This window comes from Sceloporus undulatus, chromosome 2 (genome assembly GCF_019175285.1).
Source record: "Sceloporus undulatus isolate JIND9_A2432 ecotype Alabama chromosome 2, SceUnd_v1.1, whole genome shotgun sequence".
Classification (NCBI taxonomy): domain Eukaryota; kingdom Metazoa; phylum Chordata; class Lepidosauria; order Squamata; family Phrynosomatidae; genus Sceloporus; species Sceloporus undulatus.
This window is the reverse complement of record NC_056523.1, coordinates 277,712,782-277,725,594: the sequence shown is the minus strand read 5'-3', so window position 1 is coordinate 277,725,594 and position 12,813 is coordinate 277,712,782. Positions and strand designations below refer to the sequence as shown.

General features: G+C 38.9%; 1 protein-coding gene across 3 annotated transcripts in view; it reads left to right on the top strand.

Moving 5' to 3' along the window:
• Positions 1-10,655, top strand: part of ARSK (arylsulfatase family member K) — a 32,270-nt gene extending 21,615 nt beyond the window's left edge. For all 3 annotated transcript variants that reach the window (XM_042454849.1, XM_042454847.1, XM_042454850.1), the window contains 3 exons: positions 944-1,165; positions 5,424-5,648; positions 9,375-10,655. In XM_042454849.1, coding sequence (XP_042310783.1) covers positions 944-1,165; positions 5,424-5,648; positions 9,375-9,676 — 749 coding nt within the window. In that variant the 3' untranslated portion in view covers positions 9,677-10,655. The remainder of the gene's footprint in view (positions 1-943; positions 1,166-5,423; positions 5,649-9,374) is intronic.
• The last annotated feature ends 2,158 nt before the right edge of the window (positions 10,656-12,813 follow it).

Below are 12,813 nucleotides of genomic sequence, written 5' to 3'. Positions count from 1 at the left end.
GTTTAAAAACCTGCAATGGCTTCAGAAATTTAATGGAAGCTGCTCAGTCTCTGTACATGAAACATGCAACATTTTAAGCATGTCAGTAGTGTCAGTGACAAAAAAGGGAACTGCCATGTTAAGATATATGTAGAAATTAAGTCCTTTTTTCTCGGCAGAACAAAGAAAAATTACCTTTCTGGACTACCAGGATCCTTTAGTCTTCATGACCAATAGCTATACTGGTTGAGGTATTCTGGTTACTGTGGTGCAGACTTTTCCAGGCTCAGTCTCTGAGCTTCTGTACTTTTGTGAATGAGACTCACCCCAATCCTTGAACCTTCTATAGGTTTTATATATGGGAGCAATAAAGTTGATTTTTTTAAAAAGTGGGTTGCTGTAGGTATTGTCACACATTTGCAAAACAGAGTGCTTGGGATACAAACCTCTGGAGAGATGGAAGCCATCTTTGTCCTTTGTGACATTCACTCTGGAAGAAACTTATTCAGAATTCTTAGTGTGACCTTTATGGTCTTATTACCCCATCTACTTCAGGAGTGCTATTTGCAAGATCGAGTACATAGCTGACTTGATAATAATAATATAATAATAATAAATTTTATTTATATACCGCTTTTCCAAAAGATCAAAGTGGTTTACATAGAGTTTAAAACCAATTACAAAACACATCATAAAATAGATAAAACCAAGAGCACTAAATACAATATACAAATCTAAAAACAATCATTCAATCAATCAATCAATAGGGTGAGGTAGAGAGTCAATGGGATCAGAGTACATGACTTCATTGATCTAGTGCTTTCTCTATAGGTTGCAAGAATTATCTTTAGTGACACTTGTTAAGAAATGTTTCATATGTATAGATGTTTCATACTTATTTTAGTGCTAGTATATAGACATTTCTTTGATGGTGTTCTTCCCCACGTCTTTTTATTTTTTACAGGAGAGATTATTTCTGCTCTGAATGAAACAAGATTACTCCACATAACTTATGTCATATTCACAGCAGATCATGGTGAACTTGCTATGGAACACAGACAGTTTTATAAAATGAGCATGTACGAAGCAAGTTCTCATGTTCCTCTTCTTCTAATGGGACCAAACATTAAACCACAACTCATATCCAATATGGTGTCTCTTGTGGATATCTATCCTACCATGCTTGGTAAGTAGCATTTCCCCTGGGATGTTAAAATGAATTATTATGATTCAGATAGTGAATGTGTCGTTTCAGACTGCTCATTCTACAACAAGATTATAGCTGATTGTTAAAATATATGATTGGTATGTTTATGGCATTACTTTATCAGCCACTTTGCTGAAATGCCATTCCATTACGTACAGTATGGTTCCACTCACAAAGAGGAGTAATGTATACAGGCTTTAAACACCATAATCTGACTAATATTTGGTCACCAATAAGTCAATTTTATCTCCTATAACTTAATAATGAATTATGGAGGCTATTACACTATTGTTGTTGTGTGCCTCTGAGTAGTTTCTGACTTATGGTAATCCTAAGGCACACTTGTCATGGAGTTTTTTCCTGGCAAGATTTGTTCAGAGGAGGTTTATCTTTCTCTTTCTCTAAGGCTAAGAGAGCATGACTGGCACAAATTTGTTTCCATGGCTGATCAGGGATTCAAACCCTGGTTCCAGAATTGTAGTCCAATGCTCAAGCCAATATACCACACTGACTTGAATATTAAATTACAGTATATAAGTAGTAAATCACTCCATCCCAGTAGAATCTTCGTTTGCAAAGTTCACATCAAAATCAGTCATTTTGGAAAAATGGTTGTGAGAATATTCACTTTTTTTTTTAAAGTGATTTGTTCTGTCTGCTGTTTTTCTGACGAATCCCCTTTCTAGGCTGGCCCCTGCAGTTCCAAACCTTTGGTCTCTTGTCACTCCCTTTGCCCCTCAAGATCCCTCCCTGAATCTGGTACTTGGGCCTCAAGATGATCCTGTATGGACCAGTGTTATTCAATGGGTTCACTGTGGTAAGCATGAGCCAGATGCAGTTGTAAAAAAGTACTGACCCAGGACAGTTAAAGCAGTCTCAAACTGGATTATTTCTGCAGTGTGTTTTGAACCAATCACACTGTGAGCATGATGACATGGCAATAAATAAATAAATCTACAGCACTATATAAAAAGAACAACAACAACAACAACAACAACAATAATAATAATAATAATAATACTTAATTAATTGTATTTGACATGTCACTATGAAAGGTGAAGAGTGCAAACTTCTTTAAATATGGGAACACTTTCTGAAGCAATCTGGGGGAAAAAGGCAGAAATGTATTTCTCTGCTGCTGTAAGTTTCCTGCAAAACAGCCCTTTCAAATAAAACCAGACGTTCTAACTAGAGGCTTCAATTTAAAATTACTAATCAGTTGAGTCATATTGCACATATTTTAATCAAGCCACAATTCCTCCTTTCTTGTTGGTGACTTTTGTGTTCCAACTGTGTTGAGGGGGGGGAAATCCTTTCCTCCTGAAGTTTATATTACTGTCCTTCCTCTTCTCACATTCTCCATATGTTTTCCTGGTTTCTCCTTCCTGTAATCAGAATGTTAAAACAAAAACATAAATCAAGATATATGTTTTTTTCATTTCAATGATTAGCAAAATCAGTGGTTAATATTATTTTCTCAACTGTTCTGACGGATGAAGAAACAATTATGGTTGGCTATATTAAACAGGATTATCTTCCTTGCCCCTGTCCTTCACCACTTTCTTTTATAATGTATGGCTTTACATGTATATACCATATTTATCTTAAGAATTCATGCCTTAATAATATAGTGCTGTACTTTACACACTATGAAGCTTTTCAGATAACTTCCATTTGGAGTAGTACAAAACCTTTTGTATTTGTTCTTGATGTAAATAATAACCATACAAATAAGAGAATGATTGTGTAGTTGTGTTCCTAATTTTCACAGGAGGTACAAGGCAGAGAAATTCATACATATTTTCAAGCAACACTCCAGCTAGTGGAATATGTTTTCTTACTTCTACTAATACACATCACAGTTAGCCAAGATTTGGATATCTCACTCAGTCACAAACTAAAATTTGAATTATTTTGGAAAATCTACTCTCTGTCCTGATATCTGGAAAATGGAAATAGTAACGACTATTATCTTCATAGGACAGTGCCTCTTAGCTTCATGGGATAATGACTATCAGGATTGTGCCTACATACCTGCAATAAAGTATGAACTGAATAGGAAAAGAAATAACATGATGATATGAAATCCATAAGAGAGCTAGTGTAGTTTGACTGTTGGACTGTGACTCTAAAGCAGGGTTCGAATCTGGTCTGCCATGAAAACCCACTCAGTGACCTTGGGCAAATCATATTCTCTCCAACTCCCTCTGAAGAAACTTGTCAAGAAAGTTCTGTGATAGGTTTGCCTTAGGGTCACCATATGTCAGAAAAAACTTGAAGGCAAACATACCACACACACACACACACACACACACACACACACACACACACATCCATAGTGTAACATTGGTTATGCATTGAGTTTGAAACAGTTTTAATAATTCAGTAACAGTCTGTTTGATAGAGTCATCATGGATATCACACCAGTAGCAGGAATCAAGAGCGGGAGTTGTTTTTATTTTGCACATACCTTATTTGTGGTCTTTCTATGGGGATTTGTTTGGTCACTGTGTGAACATAATGCTGGACTGGACAGGTTTTGGTCAGATCCAGCAGGATCTGTTTTTGCTCTTAGTCACAGCATTACTTGCATATTTACATAATGCCTTTCCTGTTCAGAACTTGATCACAGTACCAACTCATTTTATGACTTGCAAACAAATCCTAAACACTTTTTTACTTGGAGATAAATTTTAGGTACTTAGTTCCACTTACCTCCAATACATTTCTGATCCTAGATACTTAAATTGGTTTGTCTCCCCGTGGTGTTGCTATTAAAATTTGTTGCAATAGTAACATACCATGATATTATCTTGGCATAATGTGCTGAGTGTTAAAATATATTTCTATTTGTATTGAAAATGTTCAGATGTGTCAATGGTTAACTGAAGTTTAAAATGGTTCCTGTTGAAGGCCAGGAAGTCTAGGCCTGGAAGAACAAGTGTTCAAGGACGAATGGCTGAGACAAAATATAAGCATAATATGGTGTTGTTATACTCTTGTGTTGCATGGTGACTTCATGGGAAAGAGGTGTGTCCACTTGGTGGGAAAGTTGATCTTTTGAGAGAACAAAGACTGATGTCATGTTCAGGTTTTTTTCCTTCTAGCATGGACTCTGAAACAGAAGGATATAGCTGTAGTTGTGAATTTGTATATAGCAACTAAAGTCAATAAACCCTCATTTGAGTGAAAATCTGTGTTGAAGTTTCTTTGTTCCTGGTTTCCAGAGAAGACTGCATCTGTTCCACTTGGTACCGGTTCAGAACCACCGGGCAAGAGACATCACCCATAACAAAGAGTTTTTCTAGCACTGAGAGCAAGTCTGATTGTGGTTTGAGTGTTGAACAAAGACTCTGAAAAGCAGGGTTTGAATCCCTGTTCAGTCATGGAAACCCATTCGGCAAACCACACACTCTCATAGAAAGGCAAAGACAAAATCCCCTGTGAACAAATCTGTCAAGAAAACCCCTTGATAGGTTCAGCACAGGTTTTCCATGAGTCAGAAACAACCTGAAAGCACACAACAATAACAAAATAACCAGGGATGTAGCCAGGATTTTAGGAAGGGGGGGGTCCAGACTAAGTGCCACCATTATAATGGGGCTTGGGTATGGCGGCGCAGCAGCACACACCATTCATTTTTCTAATGGAAGGGGGGGGGGGGTCCGGACCCCAAGATCCCCCCCCCCCTTGGCTACGTCCCTGAAATAACGTTGTACTAGTATAATTTTATTGCTTCCCATCTTCATGAAAATAATTCTGCTGGGCAATTTCCTTAATAGTGCTATAATGCAGGTTGTAAATCTGTACCAATTTACCTGGGAGAAATGTTTGTTCAATACAATGGACTCCTGACATAGTCATGATGGGTATAACTCCCCTATAGTACCAGTACCTCTGTTTATCAGTTGCTAGGAAGCATAAATCAGGAGAGTGTGCTACTGCACTCTTGTCCTCCTTTTGGCTTTCTATAGGCATCAGGTTGGTTACTGTAGGAATAAAATCTAAACTGAATAGGGTTTTAGTCTGATCCAGAAGTTCTTTATTTACATTCTTCTGTTTTCAAAGATAAGGTGACCAAAATGATAGTATAAAAGTAAAAGGACATGACCAAAAAAAGAGAGAGTGATATTTGAAATGGCATAATTTCTTTCTTCATTGGTTTTTATACTTCTCTGTTTCTCTTTTCACTCATCCATTTTCTATCAAGATGACATCACTGTGGCATTTTTTTCAGATATTGCTGGAATCCCTATACCCAAAAATCTCAGTGGCTTTTCATTGATGCCATTGGTTCTGGAGAAGACAGAAGATGAAGTCCCGTCTAGAAAGGAACGTTCAGTTTGGGTTCTCAGCGAATACCATGGTTGTGATGTGAATTCTTCAACTTATATGTTGAGAACTGACAAATGGAAATATATAGCTTATGGAGATGGCCATTCAATATTTCCTCAGTTATTTGGTATGTTTAGCATTTGAACAACAATTTGGCCTGATCTGAGAAAGAGAGTGTGGTTAGTTTACAGTACTGTATTGTCTTAGTATATGTCCATAGCTCCTGTCTTGTACATGTACTTGAGTTTTTTCAACTGCATCATCAGTTTTGCTACTCTCTATAAGGCTCACTAAAAGGATAGAGAAGGAGTATGATGGGGAGTATTGACAAATAATTGCATCCTCTCTAGAAAGCTCTATAAATATCAGGATTGCCCTTCATAGCAATACAAGTTAATAGAAATGCTTTTTGAATTAAAAAGTATTTTTATGCATTCTTCATCCCATAATATCAGGCCTTTGAAACTTGTTTGGAACCTTCAGCTAGTCCAAAAAGCTGTAGCCAGACTGTTAACTGGACAGATTATAGAGACCATACAACGCTCCTGTTGAAACAGCTCCACTCACTGGAAGTTTGTTTCCAAGTACGATTCAACGTACAGTTTATGACCTACAGTCGGACCTTGATATCCACAGACTTGCCGTTTGTGGATTCAAGCATCTGTAGAGAGCAAGCCCACATTGTCCCTAGTAGTGGTACGTGCACACAGCCATGCCACCATTACGGGCAGCCTCCATTGTCCCATGATGGCATCTGCACACGGCCACACTGCCATTAAGTTCCATTGTGTGCAATGATGTTGCGGCCGCGTGCAGGTGCCACCATTGGGGACAATAGAACTTGAGCATCCATGGATTTTGGTATCTGAGTGTATGTGTCCAGAATGGATCCCCCACGGATACCGAGGGCCAGTTGTATATCACTTAGGTCAGTATTTGACAGCTCTTATGTCTCTGCATAAGCTGGCCTGGGCTCTGAAATCATCAGGAGAGACCCTCCTCTCAGGCCCAGGCCCACCACCATCTGAAGCATGCTTGGTAGGGTCGTGAGAGAGAGCCTTCTTGGTGGCTACCCCTAGACTTCCCAGGAAAGACAGAATAGCCCTCCTTGTCCTTCTGTTGGCAAGCTAAAACCCTTATTCAGACAGGTTTTTAAAATGTCTTTAAACAACAGGCTATGAGGCGTTGTATTGTTTTAACTGAACTGTTTTTAAAAGATTTTTATCTTTTTAAATTAATTTTATTATTTTATTATGTGATTTGTTTTAACACTATAATAGTTTAATTCTATTTTAATGCTCAGTTTTTGTATATTTTAATTGTATTGTTCTTTTAAATTGTGTGCCACACTGAATTCCAATTTTGGGGAAATAGTGGGGTATAAATCAATACAATAGTATTAGTAGCAGTAGTCATAGTAATAAGTAGTAGTAATTGTATGCAAGGGGCATAAAACTCCAAAGTGAAAGGATACCTGAGATGTTGGCTAAGAGGGAAAACAAGTAGGGCAGTTGCCTTTCTAATGGTGCATTTGTTTAGCCCAGCTTCCTGAAACCCAGAAACCATGAACTGAATTTGACTACTTAACTATGTCTTCTCTCTGAGGTGACTGGTTATCTGTGTGTGATTTAACAGGTCAAGGTCAGAAATATGACACAGGGTTAGCATAACTATGATAATAATCAATAGTAATTTTGAAAGAAGTAGCTGTCTTTGGCCCGGTACAGACGGGCTTTATGTGACGTCCTCATCACATGCTAGGGTTGCCTCGGGGAGCTCCACCCACATGCACCTAACCCTAGCGCGTGACGGGGGCGTAATCATGGCGGCCTCCCATCCACACGGGGGCCGCCATGATTAGGTCACACACACGCCGCATCCAAACGGCGCAGCTCCTTCTGAGGGCTCACCTCGTTCCTGCAGCCATCAAACAGCTGTGGGAATGACGCCAGGGGGAAAGAGGCTGAGAGGCTGCGGCTCCCGGGGTGTCCTGGGTCATGACACCCCTTTTTGGGACCAGGGAGAAGCAGCATTTTGCCGCTTCTCCCTGGTCCTGAAAAGCACCAGACTGGGCTGCCGGTGAGGCTGCCCTGGCCCCAATACCTGCAGTAAAGGGGTGTGTGCAGGCCACCCAAAAGGGAAGTCTGTAACCTGCCTTTGTCTCTTACAGTATAAACAGGAGGAAGAGAGGCAAAAAAGGAAAGTGGGATTAAGACTAACTGGCTTTTATTTTAGCATGAGCTTTCATGAATATAAGCCCACTTCCTATGATTTTATATCCACAAAAGTTCATGCTAAAATGAAAATCAGTAAGTCTTAAAGACCCTGCTACATTCCGTTTTTCCCCTCCCCCTCCCTTCCTCCTTTTTATGCTGCAAGAGACACACTACTACATCTATTCTTAAAACCTACTCTGCTAGTAATTAATCATTAGTTACTGAGTTCCTTTATTGAATAAAGACCTTTGCTGAAAAAGGTTTTAGTCCCATTGCTGTTGCATTGGTTTGTCCAGTGACAAACATACTGTTACATTAGAAATAATGATTTAAAGAACCTAGAAAACATGATTCTGTTATATGCAATTTAAGTATAGAGTATTGTTACAAATCATGTAAATTTTTAGTAGTATGGAACTGATTCATGGAAATGAATTGATTTAGGTGCATGGCACTGATTTAGGGAAATGAATGATATGGAAATGAAATGGTTGTATGGAACTGTATAGAAATGAACTGTGCATGTACAGCTAGTAAAAGATGGTAATACAGTCTACCAAGATCAGACTGTATACTCATTTTCCCAGTTCCTAATGGAGCACTCTCAAACAATAAGTTACCGTGCCAGAGGTTGTCTGCTTTAGTCTTGTTTGTGTCTTTTTTCTTTCAATGAATATATCTTTTTCTTTGTACACCCACACACATCTCTGTTACAACCTAGTTGTTTTAATAATGTAGATTACTACATGTAGCCATTCTGTGATGCACTGAAGATATTAACTGTGGGAAGGTGTTATATCTGAGAATTGGCATCAGTCAGGAGCGTGATAAGATGCTTCCTTTCATATTTTAAGTCCTTAAAAACTATGCTGTAATGTGATGCTTTAAACCACAGAGATCTATTCTATTTGGTTTTCCCTTTTAGTCTTCTCAGTTAGATAGAAATCTGCTATAGACAAAGGAATAAAAATTAGTTTTATTTTACCAGCAACTCGGGTGGGCTGCTGTCCACAAAAGCTTATAATCTAATCAGTTTCTTAGTCGTCAAGGTGTCATGGGGTTCTCTCATGTTTTTACAAACATGATATTGAGGTATGCAAGAGTTGGGGGGGGAACTATCCCAGCATGCAATACTAGCTTCTACCATTAGACAAGGTGAGTCAGTCACCTTAAGTGGCACATGCTGGAGACAACAGGCACAGGTCCCAGCCATTCCCCTCTGTGGACAGATGTTTGTGAGCCACACATTTTTTCCTGTGGTCCCCAAAGTGGCTTACTGCCTTCAGTTGTGGCAATCCCTATCCTAAGATTTAACTGCCAGTCCAGCAAGCACCTGTAAACACAACAAAAGATTTATCAAACCTTCTTGTTGGCCTCAGATAGAGATAAAAAAACATTTTGGGTGAGCTCTTGTAGCTTGACACTGGAATTAGTAGATGAATTGTTCAATGGCCCTAATATCTGTGTCAATCCAGTTCTCACATATAATGAACTTTTAATTATTAATGTAAAATCACAGGCAACAACTAGTGGTGGCCATTTTAGATGGACTGTGGTATGAGATTTTCCAGTGTGTTTTCTAAAATTAAGTCTCAGTATATTTAATTTCTTCTAATGGCTTGCTTTCTTTGTTGCAGATCTCTCTGCTGATCCAGATGAACTAATGAACATAGCAACAAAGTTTCCAGAAATCACACAGTCTTTGAACAAAACACTCTTCTCCATAATTGACTATCCAAGTGTCTCTATCTCTGTTGAACAATACAACAAACAACAGTTCATCAACTGGAAACAAAGTTTAGGACAAAACTATTCTGATACCATAGCTAATCTCAGGTGGCATCAAGACTGGAAAAAGGACCCTCAAAAATATGAGCAGGCCATTGAGAGATGGATTGAAATGAACACAGGTGAAATGTTTACAGGAAGTCATGACTGAATATTCCAAATAATCTGATTCTGATGGAATGAAGAGAAACTATCTCTTACTGCTACACCTATTGGGAATAGAATTATAGATGGGGGAAATATTTCCTATCACCAGTCTCCCCTACTTTTCCTGACATAGATTCAAAGCTGCAGTTAAGGGTTAAAAAGGTAAAGATTAAGGTTTCCCCCTTGGACAAGGTTGTAAGTGGTTACAATTACAGTAGTTACAATTAAGGGTTATACTAATGTAAAATGGTAACTAATTCAGTTCCACCATAATCAGGATTTGCTAAACCAGTTTCAATTTCTGATTTCAACCTTGGTTATGAAAAAAACACTGTTAGTACAACACGGTTATCATGAATGATGGCATAAACAACCTTGCTTGGATGTGAGAACAAGCTTAATTCAGCAAGCCTTTAGTTTTCCTCCTACAGCATAGCAGTGAAGAGGAGATCAGAATGTTTTATTTACACATATTTATAATTATGTTCAATTCACATAAATTGGCTTGTCTTAAATGGTAAGCAGCCTTTCATATTGTCCCCAGAGATGGTTGGACAATAATTCATCTCCTTACTACTGGGCATGGTATCTAGGGATAATGGGCCCTGTAACCAAAAACAAATCTGATGACTCACCCATAGGAAAGCCTGGTTTAGGAAAGATCAGCTTGAAACAATGACTTGTAAAGTTGGTTTCCTTAAAAACACAGTTAAAATTAGCTACAGTTCAAATTCTTTAGTGATTTATTCCTGCCAATCAAAAAGCACAACATATTATATTCAGACTTAGTAATATTTAGAATGGACTGATTGATATGAGTAGTTTTTCTATAAGTCTGATTGAATCCAAGCCAGTATTTGTAGTACAGTGGTGCCTCGGGTTACGAATTTAATTCGTTCCGCGGCCGCTTTCGTAACCCGAAAAGCCTTCGTAAGCCGAATTGCCATAGGCGCTAATGGGGAAAAGCCGCGGTTCCGTTTAAAATAGCGCCGAAGTTTTTTCGTAACCCGAAAAAACATTCATAACCCGGAACAATAATTCCCTATGGGATTTTTTCGTATCCCGAAAATTTCGTAACCTGGGTAATTCGTATCCCGAGGTACCACTGTACAGCTTTGTGAAGAACACACATGTTCAAGGTAACATTACACTGAATACAAGGGAGATGAGAGCATGTACTTGTGGTGTGCTGCTATAATACAAGACTAGATCATAACGTAGCCTTCCATGTGGGAGAAAGCCTTTTCTTTTCCTGGAAAGTTTCTGATCCAGCAGAAAATCCCAACTTGCAGAAGCAAGAAAGAGGCCCCTTTTTGCTAAGTTTTGTCATCAGCCCATCCCCCAATTCTGGAGAGTCCCTGCTTTTGCTGGAGAAATGTCCTCCCTTCCCCTTTTATTGGTGGGAACAAAATCTAGATCCAACCAAGTTATTGTGTGTGCTGATCCCAAATGTGTTGGTGAATTGGTCTACATAGCAAATTGCATGTGTTTTTAAACCATCACCCCTCTGAAAGGTAATACAATGATTGTGGGTAGAATTGTATCAAGTGTAGCTTCACTTGCTTTTCTTTACTGGCCTTTTAGAGGGCTTTTCAAAATCCTACTTTTCCCATGTTACCCAAGCCTTCCAAATATTATTTAGTTGTCATGTTGCATACTCTGAACACTTACCATATATATGTCATCTGCAGTTAATGCGTCAACACCATTATGTTCCAGTTGGGCTAAATATCCAAAATATATTTGCATGCACATTATTTCTACCTTAGAGTGTTAATCTCCCTGGCAACTGTAGATCCTTTCATTCTACAATAAAATAATTACACTACAATAAGTTCTTTCTTTTACTTCAGCTAAAGCAGAGACAGTGTAGAAAGATTTAAAAAGTATAATGTGTTCCCCCACTCCCCATCCGCTCTCCAGTGTAGTGAGGAAATTTCCCCCTTCACATCAGAACTCTAGAGACTAAGCTAAAATTTTAAACCAAGAAATATGGGGCTCATATTGATTTTGAGTCATAATTCTCTTTAAGATTGACCTTGGTCCTACATACTATATCATTTTGCAAGCAAAAGGGACCCATCCAAAGTAAGGTGACAGTTTCTGTTTACTTGTGGAGGGCTTTCCATGTATAAAGAAATCTACCTACAATAATATATTACCTCTTAACATATAGATTTATGCACAATTACTTAGGTGTAATAAACCTAATGAGTGTTGAGGCTGGCAGCTAAGGCTAAAGTCAAATTAACTGCTTGCTTGAGTTCCCAACAGTTTGTGCGATCCATATTCCCCTCTATTTTAGGAGATACATGCAGTGCTCTTCAGCACTATGGGAATGGTGTGATTTTTCAGAGGAAGGAATGTGAGAAAGGACACCTTTGCCTTTGTTCATCTGCATTCTTTGTTGTTTCCTGCTGTCAACTTTGATTTATGGTGACCATGTGAATGAGAGACCCCCCCAGAGCCCCAGTCATCAACTGCCCTGCTGCTCAGGTCTTGCAAATTTGGGGCTATAGCTTCCTTGATTGGAATAATAATAATAATAATAATAATAATAATAATAATAATAATGTTTCCCCGCCTCTCCCGGTTGGATCGAAGCGGGGTTACAGACTAAATAAAATCACAGTGTACAGTATACATTAAAATTCTCCGACTCACTTATTAACATTAAAATCCAGCATGTTAACTACTAATTACAACCAGGAGTGGCAGGGATCGAGAGCGCAAGTCGTCTTCCTTACACTTCCAAGGAGCTTGTCCACTTCATCGGTATTTACAAACTCAAAGTGATCCAGTTTAACAGAGGCCACAGAAGCTCTGGATACCTCTCCTATTGCTTCTGTTGTAATGCCGGATTCGAGATCAGCCCTTATCCGAGAGATTTTTGTCTGCAAAGAAGTTGTTAAAGTCGTCACAGCAGGCTTTAGTTGGTGCTAATAGCTGGATAGCTGGGTAAGCTCTCTCACCACCCTGAACAGCTCTGCTGGACGCGACTCTGCAGACGCAATATGTGCAGCATAGAACGAATTCTTTGCTGCACCCACTGCCACTCCATAGGCCTTCAAGAGGCTCTGATGAAGTGTCTTGTCGGATAGGTGCCGGTGTCTCCTCCAGCTGCGCTCTAGTCGTTGTGCG